The 25,907-nt window shown below is 37.0% G+C and overlaps 1 protein-coding gene across 1 annotated transcript in view; it reads left to right on the forward strand.

Moving 5' to 3' along the window:
• The first annotated feature begins 173 nt into the window (after positions 1-173).
• p47 (NSFL1 cofactor p47) overlaps positions 174-25,907 on the forward strand; it is a 41,138-nt gene continuing 15,404 nt past the window's right edge. The window contains exons 1-4 of the mRNA XM_081742441.1: positions 174-417; positions 7,601-7,758; positions 11,303-11,464; positions 16,911-17,017. Coding sequence (XP_081598567.1) covers positions 316-417; positions 7,601-7,758; positions 11,303-11,464; positions 16,911-17,017 — 529 coding nt within the window. The 5' untranslated portion in view covers positions 174-315. The remainder of the gene's footprint in view (positions 418-7,600; positions 7,759-11,302; positions 11,465-16,910; positions 17,018-25,907) is intronic.

Genomic DNA, 25,907 nt, shown 5'->3' on the forward strand with positions numbered 1-25,907 from the left:
TTATCGTGACCAGGACTACGTATACCCGATTTCTTCTTTAATTACATTTTCTTATTTTCCGTATCTCTTGCAGTTCTGTCTTTCCTAAGAATTTAAGATTATGAAAATAACACTTCTGAGAAGCGTAAGGTATAACATTGAGATTTTTACTAACACCATATCAAACCAACCTTGGCAACATTGGGTAGTTTCGCGAATGATAAGTTGTGCGAAGTGTAGAGTGAATTGAAAGTGAAAATTTTCTATTATTTTACATCTTGAAATATAATATTTAATATTAATTTCAGTGAATAATTTCGTGTGGTTTCAAGCGATATGGCTGATAAAGAGGCATTGATTTCTAAATTTAAGAACATAACTGGAATTGCGGATGAGCGAGCGAGATTTTATTTGGAATCGGCAGCTTGGAAATTAGACGTGAGTTGCAATAATTTCGATTTCTTTTTCTGAAGTTGATGAGGTTGGAGAGTTTTCCGATGCAAGAACGATAGATTTCGTAAAACTGTTTATTGAGGCTTGACAACAATTCAAAATATATTACGCAAAAAGAAAAAAGTACCCCAATGGGATTTGGGGCTACTGTGGGGTACTGAATTTCCGCATTTTTAAAAATATTTTGAAAATGTTTTTCAAATGTTGTAAAGAACGTTACATATATCTATTTACTGAAAACCGCAAGTCGATATGCTTAACGGTTATCGAAATAATGGAGAAATAAAGAGCGACAGCTTAGAGGTGTGGGGTTTGTGTACTAAACAACATAATTTAAAGAAAAAAAAAATGACACCTAACACAAACACCAAAAGAATTTGCGGGTTATGTTTAGCAGAAGGGGTCCAGAAAAATACAAAATTTGCGGGAGAAATGGATAATGCAAGTAATAAGACCTAACATAACGTAACCACATCTAATCTAAACTAACATAATATTAGTAGAAGTAAGCAAAATTCTATCATATTTTGGAAAATTATACTACCTCTTTAATGACATGAACTAATCTGAACAGAAATTACCGATATTGTAACATTTTTGGAAAAAAATTACTGGACCACTTCTGCTAAACATAGGCCGAATTTTCAACACGAAACAAACATTTATCCCGGTGCTAATTAAGACATTAGTGTTATATCGGCGGACCACACGAAAATAGATAAATAAAAAAATGTACTACATTTGGTTTGGATTACGGTATATTATCTTAGGTTATGTTGAGTTACAGGTCAGTTACATTCAAAACAGAGGGTGTAAACTTTTACAATTTGAAATAGAAAATTGCTTTTCTTAATGCAATAGATATGAGGTGTCAAGAATACTATGGAAACAAGTAGCAGTACCGGCGCTAACATATGCAAATAAAGTAATAACTGTAACGGAAAAAACCAGGAGTATTTTACAACAAGCACAAAATCAAATAGGAAGGTTTGCCCTAGGAGCAAATAATTTAATTGCAAATGTAACAATAACAGGAGAGATGGGATGGAGTGATTTTGAAAAAAGAGAAGTTATGAGTAAAATAAAATATCTTGAAAGATTAACATTTATGGAAGAAACAAGATTAGTAAAAGTTGTGCATGAGGCCACTAAACATATGAGAAAAGGGGAGAACACAAAATAGTTTAGGAGAGTTAGGAAATTAGAAAGAAAGTATGATCAAACTACCCGTTGGCACAGAGAAGACAATAAATTGGGAAACAATCACAGAAAAAACAGTTAAAGAAAAAGCACAGGAAAAGTGGTATGAAGAAGTCAAGAAGAGCAGTTTGAAAGGAATATACACATATAAAAAGCGTTATGAGAAAGTAAATTATATGGACAATGATTTAGGAAGCATTTTACTCTTCAAAGCCAGGTCAGGGAGCCTTGAAACAAGGGTAAGATTGAAAAAAATTAAAGAAGTGAACGAAAAATGTCAACTGTGTTTTAAAGATGATGAAACACTAGAACACTTATTGTTAAAATGTGAAGAAACCCTAAAAATAAGGGAAACATGGAAATGGAACGATGACATGAAAAAGGAAGGAAATTTGGTTAAATTAGCTTGGAGGCTAAACTTTAATGTAAATGGAAGGGAACTAAGTGAGAAAGAAATGGAAAAACCCAAAGAACTTCTTGAATTTTGGTGGAAAAAGAAAATGGAAAACGTTAAATGAAAAAGGAGCAGTACTTTTTTCTTTACTTTTATTTCAGGAACCAAACTTCCGAAGAGAAGGAAGGAAAATACCTTGAACCTTGAAGACACTTCCTCTGAGATGCCATCACCTACAGGAACAGGGCTGTGATGTTGATATCTAAGGACAGATTAGCATTCGCGGAAACGAGCATGTCGACACAGCAACCAAGAACAGTGCGTTGGCAGGTGTTGCACTGGAGCACCCTCGTCCGCACTCGGATCTTAGTAGCTGTTTCTTTCATTTGATGCGCATACTGGAAAGCGGGTTGGAACCATGCCAATGAAAATAAACTCTATTTAGTAACGCGTCTTGTTGGACAATTGACAAGACGTCATCATGTATTAGTCGCCGAGGTGAAGTTATCTCAAAACGCTTGTTTATCGAACATACTCATCTCTCACATTCCTTTTTAATTCATACTGCTAACCTCCGTATTGTGAAGACTGTATCGTCCACTGAGTGTTCGAGACGTTCATGTATAATGTCCGGAATATTTTGGCCTCAAAGAGCATTTAGGAATGCCTGAAAATCTTAAGTTTTGGAAGATAAGGTGGCTTTTAGTGACCACACTCTCGGATGTAATTGGAATGGCTAACGTGTTCCGAGGATGCAGTTGTTCAGCATATCTTTATTTATTTTTTTTTCCTCCTCTAAATCGCTATTAAATCTTTCACGTCACTATCATACGATGAACATGCCATGATGTTATTTAGCAAACAGCTTTGTTCTGCGCTTTATCTATGTAATGAATAGAAAGCATCTGGTAAAACAAATCACACCAGCAACAAATGGACTCTCGAACATCGAATACAGACAAAATTCAACATGGCATTGCTGCGACAAGATTTATATATATATATATATATATATATATATACTTTTGAGATATTTGTTTAATGAATGTGGAATTCGGTGCGGATTAGCACTATCTGAGCCAAATACGTTTCTACTCAGCATACATCGGTTTGATTTAACACTATTCACCGCTGCTGATTTCGCATTGACAAAAGCATGTTGACCCGGGTCAATCCGGGCTGAGGTCCCAGCAGGGTTGGCTGGTTTAAACCAAGGTGGTTTAAATCAGCTGTTTAAGAAAGAAAAAAAAACTGGTTTAAATAAAAAATGCTTTAAATCGTGTGAACTACTTACATGGTAGTTTCCGTATATCAAACCATCTGTATTAGTTTTATTTCCTTTTCGCCTTTTAATCAAGGCGTCCCATGTTCAACGCTCGGTCGAAACACAGCTCTCTTTGCAAGTGTAAACCAAGTAATGGTTCGGATGTCACTTTAAGCGAAAGTCCTCTTGATAACTTCGGTATTACATAAGGAGCTAAGCCTGAACATACGAAACGAAACCAAATTGTATATTTCTGCTTGCCTGAATGCCTGTTTTACAAAGAAGCCAAAGTTGCTTAAATATATTGATAGAAATTGACAAAATTTATGGACTGCCTACGTAGCTTCCAACATCAGCTTGGATTGGACTTTCAGTTTTAATTTTATTGAATGATATGTACATACTAAATTTGTAATTTAATACCTCAGTTTTAGTGTACTGATGATACATTGACCGTAAAATTTTACATGCTAAGCATAACGGGATTTTTCCGTTATTGCTTTGCATTTGAAGTAATAACAGGATTTTCCAGGTGGCTAAGGCGGGAGTTTCCCGATTTAAGAAATTTACTGACCGGACCACCCAACTTTATAATTAAACGGGACAGTCCCGATTTCGGAATAAGCGAATATATAATTGGTGTGTTCGAGTGAAGTGGTTGGAACTTCCATTCTGCTGTTCCAAGTCGAAATGGAGGACAGTTTGTCTCGAATGTAAACCGAGAAATGGTTTCGATTCCACTTTAAGCTTATGTGACAACACCAAAGCGAAACAAACTTATTTCTGTACTCATGTAATATAAATAAACAGAGTAAATTATTTAAACCAAAAATGCCGTTAAAAAAAAAAAAAAAAAAAAAAAAAAAAAAAAAAAAAAAAAACATGTTTTTGCCATCCCTGGGTCCCATTAATTACATTGGAAGTACTCTCTCTGCCACCGTTTTTACTCATAAGTATAGGTGCTGCCTTTACATATCAAAACACAATCTCTATTGCCTTCACTGTTCAGACCCATTAACTGTATTTCAGTGGAACGTGGCAGATATTTATTCTAGGACATGTAGTATTTTTCGGGGTTCCTGTCTCTGTTGCCAAAATATTATTAATAATAAAGATTGACATCCTTATTTCCAAAGATCCTTGCTTTCGTGACAAATGGTGTTTCTATCAAATTTCATATTTCTAGCTAGACTAGCGAGGCCTAGGCGATGACGAATAAGTCAGTTTTAGTCTTATGTAATAGTATATATTATTTATTTCAGAAACTTACATGGAATTAATTTTGTTGTCTTTAGGCCAATTGTTATGTGATAGCATTTATACTTACATTGAAGGAGTCAATAGGGCAGTAACAAAGATGAATTGCAACAATTAAGCTGATTACCGGTAACTAATTTTGTAGTATCATACTGGTGTATGATAATTGAAACAGAAATAGTTTGGTCCATAAACCACTGTAAAGTGAGTGAATAGGATAGTGTTCGTTGTAAACCATTCTAGAGACATTTAGTATTGTTGTCTGTAATATTTTTTAAAGAAATCTAAAAGCAAAAAGCTGATAGTATTAATAATACTTGCCGAATTAGAGGCAAGAGTGTAGTTTTTGTTCAGATATGAAATGAATCTTTTTAAACTAAAACACAATAACACACTGAGCAAGGCTATGTGATAATATGAAAAAAAAAAAAAAAAGTGGGAGTCTGATGAAGACACAGTTATTGTGTTGAAACTGTAACGTGATTGTTTTTTATTTATTTTATTTTATTTTATTTATTTATGTATTTATTTTTTGCATATTATCACATAGCCTAGCTCAGTGTGTTATTGTGTTTTAGTTTGACAATATGAAAACAAGACCTGATAGAATTTTGTTTTTTACTTTAACGTTCCACGGTTCTGCCCTTTAGGCTAAAGGAGACGGATGATTAATCAAAATGAATGATGGTGAAATTAAATTTATGTGCTCTCCCACAACAAATGTACACGCGCTAGATACTGGACCAGCGGGAAGGGAATTTTTGTTAGAAGTAATTGGTTCATTTGGATCCTTCTGTGCAACAGCTTTGATCTTGTACACAGTCCTGGATATGAGTTTCAGTGGCAGAACCTTGAAATACGAACTCATTATGGTGGTTCACATTCCACTTTCAACTGTAGGTCCACGTCTTATGTAGCTTTTGCAGTGGAAAGGGACGCTGAACTCCAGTCAGGAGCCTTGATTAAAGATGTTACAGCTAAACTTGTAAATCTGTAGCAGAAGTTAAGCTTTGGAGAAAATATCTTAATTTCTCTTTCATATACATTTAAACTAAATTTAACTAAGTTCAAGATATTTATCTCTTGTGTAATAAGCCGTTATGTGAAATAGATTCAAATACTCTAAGACGGGGCGCAAAATTTCAAAGTCAGACGCACTCGCCAATCCAAAAACGATAGTCGCCAGTATCTCTCACGTACAAATTACGAGAGTTTCCCCCTTCCCCCACGGCCTTTGGTTTGACAAAGAAACATATTACATCAGGGCATAAAATTTCAAAACCAGACAATTAGATTTAGGGTAATCAATTTTGAATTGGACAATTCATACATGTTAACCCGGGACGGTCGAGTGTTGATTTGTGACGCGAGCGGTTGACAGGTGAGCGCAGTGCTCACTTACAATATAATCGTTTCTATGGCTGTTTATGACTTTACATGGGATTTATTTTGAACTTATTTCTATATGTTGACATTTTGTGATTTTATTATTATTATTATTATTAAAATAAAATCGCAAATAAAATTATAATGCGTTTATACCAAACCATTACTTATTATAAATTATATCTATTTTTATTATCAAAGTTTTTATGAAATCAATTTCTGTTATCCCATGAACAATACAATTAGTTAATTATCATTATCACATAGTATTACATTTTTATTATCATTATCACATAAGGATTATATTTTCTTAAAAAAAATATTTATATAATTATAGCGAGTTTTCAGTATATACTCTTCATATGTTCATACTATACATATTTTGAGTTAGAAAATATTTAATGAAATTAAAGATATAAATATCTTAGTGCAAACACTGTACTTGTCTCTTGGTAATACAGTAGGTATTTTAATAAGACACAGTTCTTTTTCATGTCTCATCACTGTTGATGTCACCCATTACACTTCCAGCAGATGCTGACAGTGTGTTTCCTACAGATTGGCACTTCAGAGGCAGCATACCGTACAGTTTGTTTCTTTATTTAGCAAGCCATAGCTGAATCTGCTCCTTGTTATTGTCCATGATCTCAGAAAAGTCACTCACGCCGTCGGTCGGCAGGTGAGCGTGGCGCTCACAAATTACGCATTGTCACTTTTATAAGGCCAGTGCTATTCCAATGGAAGAGAATGAAAAGGTTACACTTCATTCTTATACACAAGACATATCAAGAGACAGTTAGACGGCGCCTCAAGTCTGTGACCCCACTAGGGCGGATTTGAAAGGAAAACATGCCAGAGTGAGCGCTGCGCTCACGTGTCGACCGTTGCCGGGTTAAAAATGTCTTACCTTAAGATTTCACATTTGGGTAACTCTCTCTCTCTGCACTGAAGTACTAGTTGTCGATTGCAGTTTTCGGAACAAAGTCCTTAAGTGAAGGGCCATTGATAGAAATTGTCAGCAATCATCCAATGTATCAATCTTCAGTGAATTCCTTTAGGAAGTCTTAACTTTGTTGAGACTGATGGAGCCTTCTCTCACATGAAGCAGTACTCACAGGTAAAACTGCAAAAAATGTGACAATTGGAAGTAAATTTGGGAATCTCGTAATGAAGTTTTCGATTAAGGGTGGGAAAGGAGGGGCAATTTACAAAGTTGTGAAGACTTCACATTCCGTGTTTTGTCTCACTCAGTGACGATTATTTTCGTGCGAAACAGAAACTACGCAGCTCTGTGAGTTTAGGCAGAAACCATTCCCACTGAACACTGGTCGCCAGCTCTAAATTTCTAGTCGCCAATGGCGATCTGGCGACCGGAAATTTTGTGCCCTGCTCTAAGGTATGTTAACTTTATTTTCTTATTATTTTAAAGGTGACTAATATAGCTGTACTTCACGAAATATTTATTAAAGTCATGTAATTTGAATTATTTTCCGATTGTGGTTCCTGTTGAACCGAATGTTTTGAGTGAATTAGTTATATTCTTACCAAGCTTATCATTGTATCATTTCTATAGTAGTAGGCGTCGTTACATGTCTGTAATAGGAAAATGCTATCATAGGACAGAATTGTTTCATAAAATGACCGATTAAATTGATGTTCTTTCACAGGTTGCTTTATCTAGTTTCTATGAAGATGGAGATGATGTGGCTTTCCAAGATCCTGAGGGGCCTGATGAGGAAAGCTCCGCACAAAATGTAGAGAACGTTCCAAGTCCTAATTCTGAATCGAAACCTAAGGCTAGACCAGGTGCTCCTTTCGGTCCAAGGTAAATTCAGATTTTAGTGGCATAATTTTAAATTTTTCGTTCATTAACATTTAAGAAATAATATATCAAGTTCCGAAGAGGATCTTCCATTTAGGAGAAGGACATACAGAAACTGATTCGTGTCTATTTGAATAACTTGCGGACAACGACTCCTGTCGAACCGGATTTCACAGAGCAACAAAACTGTACGGTACTCGTATCACTCTTATCAGCTGTTGTGTAACTGAGTGAAGGAGTTTTGTCAAAATACAACTGAAAAAATTTCATTTGGGAAGGATACGTCATACCTCTTTTTCAAGCGAACTTAATTATATTCCGCGCATAGTAGAACAGTGTCTGAACAATGGCTTTGTGGTAGGACGGCCACAGTTGGTGTTATAATTAATCGTTGTGTACAGCAGTCTTCTTCACAATTCATATTGTCAACTAAATGTCATTCGAAGAGGATGTCAGTGAAACTCACAAGACCTGTGCTAAAAGAAGATCCGAATTATAGCTACCCTGGAGGATCCATTACCACAGCGTGTTATGGCCAAGCGATAACATGTAGTCCAATCAACAGTGAATCGTGCAATGTATGACAATTTGAGGCTGTAGATTGTCCACAAAGCCAGCGTGCATGCGTTAATATTACTTATATCTCGTGATGTCTTCCAAATTGTTCCGCATGCTTTGTGTATCACTTTCGAACTTGATCACGAATACGAGCAATCGTTAGATGTGGTTCTAGCAGTTGTATCTGAAACTTGTTTAATAAATGAACAATAATAAATACGTCAGTGGAATATTAATCTACTTATAGTATTCCTACTAATATTAATATAGAATGTTTCATCTGTCTTCTTTCTTTCGACGGGACTGGTTCATAATTGAAGTAATTTATATCCTTTACAATTAGATGAACATGAAACGAACGGTAGAGAACTCATTTCTTGTGCGTAGGATCTCTATTAGATCCCATCTCGGGCCAAAATGGACAAATACTGTGTGCGTGGTTTACTTGGGGTTCTCCCGTTTGCTTCCACTTCTCCATCATTTCTCTCATATCATTGTTTTGGTTCCTCTTTACTTCGGAGTATGATCGTTGGATGTTAAATAAATGAAACTAATGACTGAGCACACTTATGACGAAAAGAAAATGAAAATGATACTCGTACAGAAACTGCACTCGTGCAAACAACTGGTGTGTTTCAGAAGCAGTGGAAGGTTTTTGAAACATACTTGAAGTAGCTTGCAGTGAGCACGTAATCATAAATAGTACATCTAATTTAGCATCAAAGTGGGTTTTAACTGTATATATAATCGCAATGTTTAAAAACCAGCTGCTTTTTCCTGGCTGGAAGGTAAATAGAGTATCTGTTATTCCTGCAATCCATCATTGTCACCAATATAACTGGAATATAACTGGCTTCTAAACACAAAATGACTGAATAAGCAAATGTACTGACGTGAGTTATTATAACTTCAAACTAGAAGATTTTTAAACATACATATCTACATGTTTCCCGGTGGGAGCTCATGTGGTTCGGATTCCACGTTAATCAGTAGGTCCACGTCTCACATAGCCTCGCTGCTGAAAGGGACGCTAAACTGAAATTCAACTCATCTACATGTTTGTAATATTAGTAATGTCTGTATGTACCTACATTATGAAAATTGTATTACCATCTTGAATAACTGAATCACTTCAGGTACTTTGGCTACTCAATGGATGAAACAATTACATGAAAATAGAGCAGGTAAAAGCAATAATTACATACATATATTGATACCAATCATAACTAGCTTTTGATTCGAAGACTGTATCCTTACAGAACTCTTAACCTTGCCAAATCCTCGCAAAATTTTGTTTTCTCTTCTCAGTGGTTTCAAATCCAAACGAAGAAAATCTAGACGTCACTATGAAGAACAAGTAACTTTATAAAAAAGTTTTTATATGGAAAATGGAAACAGAATTTTTATGTCTATTAATATTTTGAAATCAAGTTATTTAGTACGATTTAAAAAAAAAAAGAATCCTCATAACCAATTCAGCGTTGATTTTTAAGTTCCAATAAAATAAGATTTGTGAATGCTTCTTTCAGCATGGGTAGACGTGAAATTTCTACATCCTGAATCTTATGCATGGTAGTAACGTATATATGCTTAGACAGTACCTGAGACTGAGACCGCAGCTTCACCTTTGATAGAATTAGAATGCTTGACGAGTGTTTCAGTACTTGTGCCCGTATTCGGCTTAGTCATATCAATGTAAATATTAATACAATCTCACCTGTTTCCATATAGTATGTTTTACACTTACAAACTATACTTTGCATAATAATGTATAATAATACCGTAAAATAAAATAAAATATTTATTTAGCTTAGTATATCTAATTTTGGCTCGTATTATTTCGGTAATTATTAAATTACCTTTGACGAGAGACAAAAATTTGCGGAACAAGCGAAATTTCACCTGCTTGCTTTTTTTTAATTCTTTCTTTGATTCGCCATGCAGTAATTTAAGATCCCCGTGTGGTTCGGAGTTTACAGTGCCGTCCTCTATAATCTAAGTTTACGTAAAGGATGTAAAGCGAAATCAGTGAAGCGAAGAAGAAATGTGCATTTTCGTTTAGGCTCGTTTGTGTTTAGAGAAGTATTCTTATAATAATGAAACTAAAGGAGCACCGGGATTAACAGTGAAAAGACGAGGAAGGATCAATAAGTAACGGATAACAATTTATGTAGAAGAAGGTGTAATAGATATATATATTTTTGACGTATTACACCAAAGTAAAAGCTTATATTAACTGCTTTTCAACGTGCCCAGCAAGTATTTCAACACTTCCTAACGTATAGAGGTCCGTGTTTTGGGTGTATAGCTATCTGTACAATCCATTTGATTTCGTAATTGGAATTGAAACGTTGGCCGCCCAAGAACTTTTTCATCAAGACGAAAAGATGATAGTCCAAAGGTTCAACATGTTCTTTAATGGATTCGTCGGTCATTACGAATTCCCTCTTCAGTGACCGTGACATTCTGTTCGCTCGGTGCTTTTGCTGGACGCCCGACTCGTGATAAATCCGCAAGATTCGCACGACCCACTTCAAAGAATTTGTCCGACTTGGAGATGCTGCTATGGTCCATACAGTCTTCCCTGTGCATACACACCATTTCTCTGTGAATTTTACTCGGTTTTATCCTTTTGTCCCAAAAACTTTTTTTTTTTTTTTTTTAATTACAAATAGACGACCGTAACATTAGCACGCTTTTGCCGCTGGAGGTACGTTTGATCGATCAACTACCGACTACATTGCGAACTTTAAAGCACTTCTTTCTCAGTTTTCTTGTTCCAGATCAGTGTAGTGTCGAGTTAAAAAGAAAGAAAAAAAAAGTACGTTACTTATTGATCTATCTTCGTATATGGTTAATTTGATGAACTGAATAGCTTAATGATTAGAAATCCGGGCTTATGTCCGATCCAGTCTCAATTTTCATTGTTAATTTTATTTTATTGGCTTATTTGGTTGATATTTTGAGGTTTATTTTTCGCATTTAATAGGTTCGCTACACTGTCAAGTTTAGGTCACGGCGAGGCTGGTTCTGATGATGATGAGGGACAGGCATTCTATGCTGGAGGATCTGAACATAGTGGTCAGCAGATTCTAGGGCCTGGAAAGAAGAGGAAGGATATTGTGGCTGAAATGTTTAAATCAGTTCAGGAGTAAGTCTGCAGTTTATTATTTAAATATAAGATTTCTGGCTATCATTGTATCTATTATTTTATTCTTGTATGGCATATTCTAAAATGTTGCGCGGTTAGCGTACGCGCCTTTGGCGTGGGAGACCCGGGTTCGGTTCCCGGCGGGAGCTCATGTGGTTCGGATTCCACGTTAATCAGTAGGTCCACGTCTCATATAGCCTCGCTGCTGAAAGGGACGCTAAACTAAAATCAACTCAACTCTAAAATGTTGCGGCAAAGATTTAATTTCTTTTTATTTAATGTGTAATCTTCACTTAAATATTTTTTGCCTTGTTGGGATTGTTTTTGTGTCATTCAGATTGAAACGGAATGCTTTCCAAAACTATCAAGTATGAAAGTAATGCTGTATATTCTAAATGTAGATTTCTTTGTGAGCTGTATAATGGGGTGACATTTTTAATTGTTTACTCATAAAATGGTAGAGAGAAAAATAATTTGTTCAGGATAGTTCTGAAGACATCAGCCTGCTAATATTATGTTATTAGTGACTGAGAAAAGCGTTTCATCACTTACTCAATTTAGTCAGCGGTAGGTTACAAATCAGTAATCCATCAATAGGTAGAAGTCTACGGGTCATGGTTGGTAGAAAAAGTATATGGTCTGTTGTTAGAAACGAATTGGCCAATTTACGTGTGATTTTGGATAAATAAAATATTATTTAACAGATAAGTACAGATTGATTTATTTCTCCCAAAGGTTTTGCCGAGAAAATCTCCAGTGGGCAGATATGCATTTTTGCTGGTGACTGTATATGATCATAGCTAGATTTAAGCATACGTTTTATTATGTTACTATGTTTTATTATGTTAAATTACGTTTTATTATGTTTTAGACTGATAAGTGTGTAAAGTGTATCCGTCACTTCAAATTTTTCGTTGGATATAAAACCAGGGAGTTCAAGTATAGTTTAGTGACTTGTCATATACAGCGTTTCATCTACTATCTAATATAGAATGAACAGCGTATCAATTACTAAATCAAGTCCAGATTCAAGTAGCATGATATAATTCTAAATATTCCATTACGAGGCGAGCAATGTATGTGTACAGGGTAAACCACTTTTGTACATTATGGGCATATACATGTGAATCTCTAGAAAACTGCAGATTTAAAACGATAGAATTTTAAGGTATTCTTTTAAAACATTTCATATTATAAGTTGAATATTTTTTATCCGTTGAAACTAATACCTAAAACATTGAATCTTTAAACATATTGTGCAGCAGGATGTACTGTCTCCTTGGGAACAGTAATTAATATTCTTGCAGTAGATCCTTTATTTTATGAATAATAATTAAGGCCCGGATTTATATGTAAAAATATTTTTTTTTCTCAAACACGTACAAGCCCAAACAAAGGTTATTATCCCATTTATGAGTCTGCAAGTGTAAATTACAAATTTTATTTCACATAAAAATACATATTTTCTGAAAAAAAAAGTTATGTAAATAAATATTTTGAACATTTTTGTAACAAATACATATTTTTAATAATTTTCCGTTATTTTATTCTAAATTTCACAACGAAATTTTATTTTCTTTTTCTCGAAATAAATTAACATCGGGAAAAGAATAGGGTACATAATGACATGCTGACATACCCCTATACAGGGTTTGTATGATAAGTAATGAGACCAGGTCTGGAAACATTGTTTTATTGATCTGATCTGTACAGGGACTTAAAAGCTTTCGAAGTACTCTCCTCTTGCGTCGATGCACTTCTGCAATCGATGTTTCCACGCTGCAAACGCCCCCTGGAAGTCAGCAGCCGGCATGTCCTTTAGAAATGTGGTCACGGCTGCTTGGATGGCTGTGACGTCTGCAAAACGGGTTCCTTTCAAGCGTGGCTTCAGCTTCGGGAAGAGGAAGAAGTCGGCCGGGCTCACATCTGGGCTGTAGGGTGGTTGTGGAAGGACTTCCACCCCAATCCGGGTCAAAAAGGAGGTCACTAAGAAGGCGGTGTGGGCAGGGGCATTGTCGTGATGCAACTTCCACCGGCTAGCGATCGCCGGTCTTTTCCGCTTGACGCTCCTGTGCAGTCTCTCAAGGACTTGTTTGTAGAAGGCGGCGTTAACGGCTTGTCCTTGGGGTACAAACTCCTTGTGGACCACCCCCACATTGTCAAAAAAAACAATCAACATTGTTTTCACCTTTGACTTCGACATTCTGGCCTTCTTGGGGCGCGGGGACGCAGGAGTGTGCCACTCCGCGCTTTGACGTTTCGTTTCAGGGTCGTACTGGAACACCCACGACTCGTCACCTGTTATGACGTCATCTTCAAAGTTAGGGTCACTGTTCATGAGGTTCAACAGTTCCTGACAACAATCAACACGTCGTTGCTTTTGTTCGTCAGTCAACACTCGCGGCACCAGTTTCGCACAGATTTTTCTCATTCCCAATTGTTCCGTCACAATCTTGTGCACTGTTGTGTGGTTCATATCGAGTTCATCAGCAATCAATCTCAACGATAATCGACGGTCTGAGTTCAGGAGATCCCTCACTTTTGCCACAGTTTCGTCCGTAGTCACTGTTGTCGGGCGTCCAGCCCTCTCCAGATCCTCAACGCTTTCCCGGCCGTTCCGGAACGCACTGTGCCAACGAAACACCTGGGCTTTGGATAGGGCTTCCTCTTTGTAGGCCTCCGTGATGAGAGAAAGCGTCTGAGTAGCCGTTTTCCCCAGGCGAACGCAAAATTTGATCGCATAACGCTGTTCGATGGAACCCTCCATGTTTGTTGATTTTCCGCCGTGACAAGAATGTTCACAAGGGCTTTGTCCAAGGCTTGTCCGCGCTCCACTAAGGCTCGGAGCCAACTGACGCGCGGTGCGTTGGTTTGCTCGGACCCCCCCCTACATCCTCCATCACCGACAAACCCGCTCCAGCGACACGCGCGCCGCGGCGCGGCGAGTCTCATTACTTATCATACAGACCTTGTATATGATAAAACAATCCCGAGCTCCGAAATTTTCTTACTAAATATACAAACTTAAGTCCTCCAGATGAGTCAACGCTTCCGAAAAACCATATATCCAAGTGCTATGAAGGAACATTAACACACATTAGGTCCGTATGTGAAGATAGAAAAATTTGGATGAGCATTGATTCAACTAGTGATTCTGTTAGTGTTAGAAAAGTGGGAAATGTTATAGTAGGTGTACTAAAAAATGAAATAATTTCCAAACAACATTTCTTGCTAGATTCCCAAGAATTTTCAGTTACAAATCACGTGACAGTTGCCAGGCTGTTCAATGAATCTTTGCACATTTTGTGGCCGAACGGTGCGAAATATGACTGTTTTGCTTTTTCTGACTGGTGGTACTCCCTATATGAGGAAAGCTGGTAAAGCTCTTTCTGTATGCTATCCTAATATGATTCACGTGACGTGTGTCGTACACGCCCTACATCGATTGTGTGAAAAATTCATAACCCTGTATCCTAAAGTAAACAAGTTAGTGTCAGATCGGGGGGGAAAAAATCGTAAAATCGCTAAGTAGAATTCATCTTTTCAAAGAAAGAAATCCCGATCTTTCCTTTCCTCCAATATCCGTAATCACACGGTGGGGTGCCTGGCTTAGTGCAGTACTATTTTATGCGGAAAATTTTGAAGCATTTGTGTCTGTAGTAACTAAACTAAACCCAGACGATGCGTCATCCATTGAAATTGTTCCAAATTTAGTAAATGACAGTGGCTTGAAATGACTTGGCTTTCATATCTGCCAATTTAGGTTTCTTGACTCAGTCTATAAAGAAACTAGAAACTACGGTAGATTTATTGAGTACTTCGGTTAAAGAAGTACAGTGTGTTGAAAGAAAGCTGAGTGTTCTTTCTGCTTCCTAAGCTGAAGTCGTAATAAAAAAAATAAGGATTTGTTTGAGAAAAAGATTGGCTATAAAACCCGATGCAAAATATCTGAGTATTGGAAGGCCAAAACACAAGTGAAGTCGATGGTGTGAATATTCGTGATATGCTCCTTTTCAAATACGCGAGGTTAACATCGTGTGATGTAGAACGTTACTTTTCTGAATATAAGGCATTATTCCGTGACAATAGGCATGGCTTTACGATGGACAATTTGGAAAAGGCGTTAGTTATTTACTGTAATGCCCATGGAATTTCGACATGTGATGAATAGGAACTATTGGTGAGAACCAGTTTATTTTTCTTATTTTGGGCGTTTTTCCATACTTGTTATTTTTTGTTAAATATTTTATAATTTTTAGCAAATATTTTTTCGTTTTTAGCACATAAAAAATAAATATTTTCCAGTTTTTTAGCACATAAAAGTCCGGTCCCTGATAATAATAATAATAACTCAAAGTGAGACTCCAGTTCAAGAAAGAATGAAGTTGTTAAACTTTGTGTGCTGTCCTGTGATTAGAATCATTGTAAGGAAAGAATTGAATTTTTCCTGTAAGAAAGAATTGGAACGCAGTACTGAGATTCGGATTTATCCTCACTTAAACTTTAAGTCTACGTCTCATATAACTCTTGCGAAAAAAAAAAAAAAAAGTCGTGTCCGACTGAACAAACTGGTAACTTTCATTGCTCTTTACCTTCTGACTTTCATTGAAGAAACCTCATCTGGAAAGACTGCGTCCTCTGCCGTTTACTGTGAGCCTTAAAACAATACAGGCTCATCCGTGCTCCACCATTAGACGTACATTACAGTAGACTGGCTTTGATGAAATCTGTTACATATTCTCATGGACAGTTCAATTTGATGTCGATAAACCATGACAAATTCTTAACTTGGCTCATGCTGATGCTCATGATTACACGATTCAGTGTAGATTTGCATATGCCCTCTCGTATCATATGGAAAACAGCGTCGACATTTTAACAATGAATGATGTCAGCCATGTTTGAACGTTGTAAAGTTTCAACCTGGCAAGCATTTGGAAGTCGCTCGAAAATTATTTTTAGTCCATTTCTCTGTTTTGAGACCACAAATTCTTAAATTTTCAAGAATTGTTTACCACGCAGCTGCCTGTAGTATGCTACTAAACAAAAAGTATTGGATTGTGTTGTATGATTAACATTTCGTTGTATGTATAGTATTATCACGTCTAAAACCTTGCCATTAACTTCGTAGGTATGTGTGAAAAAGAATTTTATGACATTAATTTTTATATAACTTAAACACTCGTTTTTCAAATCTTCACCGTAGACGTTTCAGCGACTGCCTTGTCCTTTCTTCAATACGACTGTTGTAAGAAATTTTACGTTGCTTGAAAAATCACATTACCGCTGACATTCCTACGCTGTAGAATAAAACGGGTGCTTAAGTGAGTACGAACATTATTGACCAATATTTATCCTATCAAGTGAATAAGGGAAATCACACGACTTACCCTTTTTTTTTTTTTTTTTTTTTTTTTTAACAACTTACTGTAATTTATAATTGTAGACATGGTGCAGAAGTCGTTGATCCAAGACAGACATCCTCTAATCAGACTGGAGGCAGATTTGGAGGTACTGGTTATCGCCTGGGCCAGTCAGCCAATGATACAGAAGGTAAGTAGAGAATTACATTAACAATTCTAATGCATAACATACCTTTTTTCTTGGCGTTGAAGGTATACACTTAAACTTTGAGGTACTCGATCAAAAACGTTTATTACAGCAATTTCACATAGGAAAGAAAATATGCAATTAAATATCTGTAATTTGAGAATTCTTACTGTAGCAATTTTTTTTTTTTTTTTTTTTTTTTTTTTTTTTTTTTTTAATATCGAAATATGAAAATATACGATTGTTTGTGATCTAAATTTATTGATCTTTCAAGATATTCTTTTAGTACGTTCCCAAGGTATATTCTCTTACGCTTCTTTCACATTGAGGCGGCGATTTGCCGTTGCCGCGTGAGAAGTATACCCTTTTATATTACGCGGCGTTTTGCCGCGAATGAAAAATATGCGAGCAGGGTTGCTGTGCAACTGAAGAAACAAAACCTTGTGACTCTTATCGTGTTGTGGTGGTTGCAATGGACAGACGCAAAAAGTATCTTCTACTCGCCTTGTTAAGACAGAAAGAAGTAAATAAATTAAAAAGAAAACAGTAAGAGAAACATTTTTTTTTTTTTTTTTTTTTTTTTAAGAGAAGTGGCATCTTGAAAGAGATTTTTCTATACTGTTTCTACAATTGATAGACTTGAGCAAAATAGAAGCAAGGTTCTGGATATTTAAAATACCATCCCGATATTCACCTGTTGTGACTGGGAAAACCAGGATAAAGTCCTTTCGGGATTGTCGGTGGTTGAGAAATATCCCAGAATCCCAAGTCAACACTCAACCACTGAACCCAAGGCTGTTCTGTTGGTATTATTATTATTATTATTATTATTATTATTATTATTATTATTATTATTATTATTATTATTATTATTATTATAGTATTTCGGGTTTATTCGTTTGTTTTAAGCGTTCCGACTATTGACTCAAGACTCTTCAAAGCACTGCTCTAGTCCCTGAATTCAAAGGGCTACTCAGGAAATTACAACCATAGAAGTAATAAGATAGTTATAAAATATATAAAATATGGTACATGTATCAAATATCACGTAATGAATTCTATCTTGTTTTGCTAAGGTACATTACAGTATTATTACTAAAATCCGGATTACGAATTTTTATGTAACAATATATATATATATATATATATATATATATATATATATATATTTGGTCTAGGAATTAATTCGTGCGGTTTTTAATAAAAATTGAAGCTTTATTTCAAAAACAAAGTAAATGAATACGTTAACAAAAATATTGTCCATCGCTAGCCACTACTTTCTCCCATCTTTCAGGCAATTTACGGATTCCGTGTCGAAAGAATTCCTCATCTTTTGACGCAATCTAATCAAAGATCCATTTTTCGATATTTTCTGAAGAAGTGAACCGCTGTCCAATCAAATCGTTATTCATGCAATCGATCAAGTAGTAGTCAGACGGAGCAGTGTCTGGTGAATATCGCGGGTGGAGTAACACTTTCCATCCGACATTTTCCAAATAGGTTTTGACCGGTTTTGCGACATGTGGTCGAGCGTTATCATCTTGATAAATAAGTTTATTATGCCTGTTATTCCATTCTGGTCGTTTTCAGGCCAGAGCTTGCTTCAAACGCATTAATTGTTGTCGATAGCGGTGTCCATTAATAGTTTCACCAAGTTTCAGAAGTTCATAGTACACCACACGTTTCAAATCCCACCATATATACAGCATAACCTTTGCACAATGAATATCTCGTTTCGGTTGTGAAGGACCTGGTTCACCTTGCTTCACCCAGGCCTTTTTTCGTTTAGGATTCTCGTAATGAATCCACTTCTCATCACCAGTTACAATTCGATGCAAAAATCCCTTCCTTTTCTGTCTTTGAAGCAGCAATTCGCAAACGGTTTTTCTTCTTTCAACGTCTTTCTGTTCAATTCATGTGAAACCCAATAAGACATCTTTTGAATCATTCCTATGGCTTTGAGACGTTTGGAAACTGTTGTTTGCTCAACTCCAAATGCTTCTGCAAGTTCGTCCTGCGTTTGACACGAATCCTGATCAAGCAATGCTCTCAATTCTTCATCTTCAAATTCTTTTGGCTGTCCAAATTGCTTTTGGTCTTCCAAGCTGAAATCACCACCTTTAAACTGTGCAAACCACTTCTGACACGTTCGCTCAGCTAGAGCATGGTCACCAAACACTTCCACTAAAATATGATGACTTGCGGTAGCACTTTTCTTCATGTTAAAGCAATGAAGAATAACTCCCCGCAAAAACACTTTATCAGGCACAAAATGCGCCATTTTCAGTTGAAGAAAAAATGTTGTTGTTTCCGCTTCAAGCAACTGACATATACTAAACAAGATGCTCAATGACAGTAGTTTTCAACGCATGTTTGGATCAACGAAACTATGGGACAATAAGCTAGTTACGCCATCTTTTGTAAAACCGCACGAATTAATTCCTAGACCAAATATATATATATATAGCAAAAGACTGTAAAATATGTAATATTGTTGAAATATTTGATAGTACATATTTCAGTTTTGGGGTACCAGAAATTTATAAAATTAGAAGCTCGTTTGCCCAGCGCTGCCCGCACATTTATCCAAATCTTCTATTACATAGAAAAAAAAATATTGATTTGGACTCTCTTTAATCAACGACCTTTGGATTCGATATTTGGGTAGTATCGGTCGTTTTTGATTATTTTTGCATGCCATCTTTTCCCATATATTGTATGTAACAAGTTTGGTTAAAAGCACACGAGGTGTCCTAGGCTAGAACATAAAAACATACACAAATGGTTAAAAGCACTCGCGGTGTCCTAGGCGAAAGCATAAAAACATACACAAATACACAAACACACACACACACACACACACACACACACACATATATATATATATATATATATATATATATATATATATATATATATATATATATATATATATATATATATATATATATATATATATATGTGTATGTAAAACACACACACAAATTATCGCAACCACTCTCTACTCTTTCCTGGCAACACTTGCTCCATCCTCCAACACCCAAGCGGCAGATCGCCGCCTATATGTAAAGAGCTCCATTGCTTGCAGTGTCCCGCTTGGCTGTACGCGGCAATCTGCCGCGCCGCTTTCTAGCAGGAAGAGGCGGCTGTTTTTCCTCGCCGCGTAAATTTGCGGCGACCGCCGCGCATATATGAAAAGCTCCATTGCTTGCAATGTCTTTCTACCCTACGCGGCAATTCGCCGCCCCCGCGCGCGGCAGTTCGCCGCCAAGTGAGAAAGGGCTGTTAGGACTATTTTTCAACAATGAAACATGCCTAATTAGAGCTGTACGTACGCAGCACGTGAAAGCCCATTTGCTTTATTGGGCTCTGGAGGTACAAATTGAACACCATAATGATTACAATTATACAGCAAATAAGCAGTGAACAACAAATAACTAACACAACAAATTCTTTTTTTGAGACAACATACAACTGCTTGACTATCACATTTGATAATCTTGACATCTTGAGAATAAAACACTATAATTGCACGTGCCTCAGCCAAATCCTAAGTAATGTAACAAAGATGGGAAAAGATCTATCTAAGTCACACTGCAATAAAATTGTTTTATTTTCTAAGATCACGGCTATAGGAAGAGTGTGACGTCAAAGTAGACAACCAGAGTTGCTTGGAAGCGCGCCTTCCAAATAGGTCACTAGTGGCAAACATAATCATATGATAAACAAAAGAAAAACATGTTTGGTTTGAAATGGCCCAAGCCAATGGATAAGTCAAATTATTTAACTGGGGTACACCTAACTATGTAACCCGCTAGATTTTGACGTGCTCGTTTAGACTTTAACAAAACATGCCAAGGACATGAGGTTACAATTTGTAAATACTCCTCATCTACCGGTAGAAACATGGTATTATTAGCTCCCAGTATTTATAGTTTCAATTCAGATGTGAATATATATCTGAATTGAAACTGACCGAGCTCGGGCATCAAATAGCGATTTTTATTCCTTAGGTGATATGCTACTTGCGCACGAAATTTGGTTAAGATCTGGCCAGTAATTACCAAAAAATAAAACACTCCCACATTATATATATATACAGGGTGGTAGGTAACTCCACCGACAAACTTTGGGAGGTGATTCCTTATATGAAATGAAAGAAAAAAGTTCTAATAAACATAGGTCGAAAAACGTCTCATTTCAGAGTTATGAACCGCCGAAAATTCGAAAAATCATGTTTCGAAACGCCCTGCCTTAGAAACTATAGGACCTATAACAAGCAGTTTAAGAAATTACACAGGAACTAGTATGCGAACTCCCTAAATATCCATGTTTTACCATCCTCCCTTATCGGCGAAACGAATGCGTTATTAGTACTTAAAGCAGTATCCCTATACCTCAATTTCCTTTTTACAGTTCGTTTCGCCGATAACGGAGGATGGTAAAACATTAATATTAAATAGTTCGCATACTAGTTCCTTTGTAATTCCTTAAACCGCTGGGATCGGTCCTGTAATCTCTTTCCAGCCTTAGAAAAAAGTAGATACAAACAAACCCAAGTGACTAGCAGTGGGTCGATGACCAGTGATTGGTTGTTGGTCTCACTACACCAGTATTCTACCGCAATATAATCCTTACTAAAATAATAATTTCGAATAAAGATATCTGAATTTATCCTGCATTTTGTGATAATAAACGCAATATATATAATATTTAACAACAGATGTAGTCTTATTTCAACCATACCCGTACTTGGACATATAGCATTTACTGCGCATGCGTATGTCTTCCCGCGCCGACCCCGCTCATTTGAAATTGTAGAATGCAGAGTTTCATGGCGACAATGAGTGACAATAATCCATCTTCGTCTCGTGTTATAAAAGACAAAAGAGAACAGAGGCAATCTCGTTTGTATAACGATTTGAGAAAATACATATTTCCAGCATAGCAGTAATCAGTGTCAGTGCGTTAATTATTTACCTTCCAACCGTAACCTTACACTTCGGAAATTATGCAACGACAGTAATCTAGCAGACGATCTTGTTCACGTCTGTCGCTGCTGAAGCACGTGTGAGCCGCGGAGTAATACATTTCGCTTTGTTTACGTCTACTTTGTTCTAATGCTGGAAAGACTATAGTTTCTAAGGCAGAGCGTTTCGAAACGTGAATTTTCGGCGGTTCATAACTCTGAAAGGAGACGTTTTTCGTCCCATGTTTATTAGAACTTTTTTCTTTCATTTCGTATAAGGAATCACTTCCCAAAATTTGTCTGTGGAGTTACCTACCACCCTGTATATATATATATAATGTGGGAGTGTTTTATTTTTTGGTAATTACTGGCCAGATCTTAACCAAATTTCGTGCGCAAGTAGCATATCACCTAAGGAATAAAAATCGCTATTTGATGCCCAAGCTCGGTCAGGGACAGGCTCGACTCGAGAACAGAGCCTGTGTTTCACAGCTTTGCACGACGGAAGCTTTTGAATTATTATTATTATGTGCACAAAATAGTAACAGCTTTCTCTAGCAACAAGGGATCTTCTATCAACAACGAATCATCATAGTACACTAGAAAGCACACCATATTAACTAAATGACATTTGAGTTCAAGTATTGTAAACCACTGCATGATCAAGGAAGAGAGGTCCCATCCCATAGACAGTCGAGTGAATCTATCAGGTTCGCCTGAGCAATGTATACCAAAATAGCAGCAATTCTAGTCAGAAACCTTTTGTAGGTCAGTTTTCACTAGAAAGTCCTGGAAGAGAGAGACTAATTTGGCCACATTGTCAAAATTTGGCAAGAGGACGTGAAAATATTGCTTGTAAAAGGAGATTCACTCGTCCGGTCACAACTCATATGTCAGGTCTCCCTTAGGAATCACAAAAATAGGGAAAGCGTTACCAATGTCGTCAGAACGCTCAATGATAGACGCTGCATGCAGCGCCTGCACCACAGGAAGATAGCAAGCACTAGTGCGTCGTAATACGCGAGGGGCTTCACGATGTGGATTATGTGTAACACTAGGGAAACAGCAGAACTTACCTGGAAACGAGAAGTAGTAAGGAGGCACAGTCACTCGATCCATAAAGTAGGCACTGAATATGGTTTCACTTCCGTCTTCAGTGGGTCGATCATCTTCCAACATCCTGCTGACATTTTTTTTTTTCTGGAGGATGATCGTCGTTCGGCGGAGGCATGTCGCTAAGCTGATTGATCAAATCACGCCAAAAGTTACAGTAATCTGGGAGAAAGTACCATGGTTTTTGTATATGAAGATTACGAAGTACATCCAGATTGCATTGTTGAACAATGAAAAGAAACAAGATGCGGGGGTCTAATTCCACGATGAGATCAGCTTAAGGGTCAGGAAGTTGCGTTGGAGGTTGAATCGCATGATCATCTTCCAGAGGGTTGGCCGGAACTCCTTAATATGCAAGAGGACCCAAAAATTTTAAAAAGAAGGTTTTCAGGTGGATTTATCTGATTTGGGTTACATACGATGTAGACGCACCCTTCTTATTGGAGGTCGTCGAGGAGGGACAAAAGAGTGGCTGCACAAATTGGACGGTTACTAGAGTGCCGGGTACGTAGTCAGCAGCGGTTCTCGAGTCAAATTGTGTGACGATAACCAAGAGACGTCTTGTTCATGAAAAAAGCTTACGTTCGAGCTGGTCATAGAATCCATTGTAGGTAGAGTTGAATTTCAGCGTGATCACCCTTACCCAAGGATGTATCGTCAACCCGTTATTATACGAATGCCACAGGCCACAGCATCCTCAACCTCGAAAGATCTCATTGTTCTTCTTCTTTTCATGTTTAGCAGCCTGTCGTTCCTGTCGAGCTTCATGTATTTTCCGAAGACTCAGTAAATTCATGAAAGGTTTCAACCATTGCCTATCTGCTTTTTTTTTCATTTCATTTTTTCTTCATCGTTCATAGCATTAGAGAAAAATGATAATATAGAAGTTTTGCGTTTACGTTTGGGAGCGCTGTAGAAATTATAAGACTGAAGGTATTAAAAGAATTGCGGGAAACACTAGCACACGCAGGAACACTACGTTCACTAGCCTTTGCCCATGGGCCACTATATGTACGACTAGAATTAGAAATGAAATCTTTCACTTTTACGTCTTACGGTTATGCCGGCCTGGCTAAAGGAGACGGTGATGATTAGAAATGAAAGCAATGGTAGAATGAATAAAATGGGAGGAAACGGAAGAACCTCGAGAAAACCCACAAACACGGTGTTTGTCCACCACAAAGCCCACGGCGCGAGCTAGGATCGAACCAGGGACCCCACACACCAGAGGTGAACGCTCTACTACTGAGCTACCATGTACTTCCCCCCACCCGATTACGCGTGACAGGGATCCAAAAGAGCTGGCAGATGTGGTCTACAACAAATGCTGCGTATACTGATAGGAGTCAAACTTAACACAGTGTGTACAATCTCTGGAATGGCCAGGTACGAACATTTACAAGTTTTGGTCGACGTCCTGACGAATAGAATATCTCGAAAACGTAAGGGAGGCCGCGGAGTTCAGCGTCTAACAGAACGGCTATTGTAGACGCAAGTACAAAGACGAGAAACTAATCAAAGGACTCCACACGCGCATAACGATCCTCGCCACATTCTTGACCACTTGAAACTGTACTAGGATGGTTGGGTCCCAGACCTTATTTAACTGTAATCTAGGTGCGAGCTCTGGTTGATCGAGGTAACGCGTACGTTCACATCTCGTATAGCCTCGGCGCTGAGATGAGACTTAAAACTTTAATCAAGAAATACGAAATAATTATTTTAGATTGTATTGGTTTCAAGTAATAAAAATTGTTGTGTAATATTTAAGTACTTACTCGTTGAGAATTTGTAAACATTATTTTGAACCTTAAAGTTAAAAAACTGTACATTCGCGTTTAACGCATTACAAAAATTTCGGCATCGTGGCCGTTTAAATCCTTGTACAATAAGGGTCACTTCTGGATGGTACACCCATATGGAAATTTACGGCAAAAGTGTACCATCCAGAAGTGTCCCTTACTGTACAAACGATGAGTGAATCCTCTCTTAAGTGCCACGAAGGGAAATAGTCAAAATTCCTCAAATCTATGGTACGAGATGGCGAAGTCAAATCTCTGAAGCGAGATAAGGAAATAATTTATAGAGTAGAGTTGAACGTGTGGGTGCCGTATATGCCGTTGCTCTTGAAACCAAGTAGTATCCATCAATTGTCGTATCTATAGTTTTGGCATGAGAAAGAGTCATAATTTGTTTGGACACTCATCCCTCGTTTTAATGGAGTAAAAGGAGGTAATACCCGTCCGATGTTGCCAATTGTCCGTAATTTCCGACACTAATTGTGCAATGACTAATATCCATCATCATATTACGAAAGAAAGAGGAAAAACGCAGTGCTGTACTTTTAATCAAGTACACCAGCCAATCTGAGGGTGTGAAATACTTGGTCCACTGTCATATAGTAAATTCAGCGTATTTAGTTTTAAATCAGGACTTTTAGAATAATTCGGCTCCTCCAGATTTTGTCCACTAAATTGAGGGATAAGTGTGCTAGAGGAAGAGTTTTGCTCATCGTTTGCGCACGATGCAAGACTTGAAAACCTCGTTTCGTTGTGAAACACACGTGATTTCATGAGACATATTATCTCATGGACGTCATCTCCAACAGTGCATTAATTCGGGCCAAGGGCATGTAACAATCAATATTTTCAAGACGTGCTAAGATACTATCATTATTTGTATTATTTGTATTATTATTAAATGTGAATATGCGTAACCTGTCCCTTAATTGCGTATGCGCTTCGCTTTTGTATATATATATATATATATATATATATATATATATATATATATATATATATAGATGGTGAT

This window comes from Thermobia domestica, chromosome 16 (genome assembly GCF_964235325.1).
Source record: "Thermobia domestica chromosome 16, izTheDome1.hap1.1, whole genome shotgun sequence".
Classification (NCBI taxonomy): domain Eukaryota; kingdom Metazoa; phylum Arthropoda; class Insecta; order Zygentoma; family Lepismatidae; genus Thermobia; species Thermobia domestica.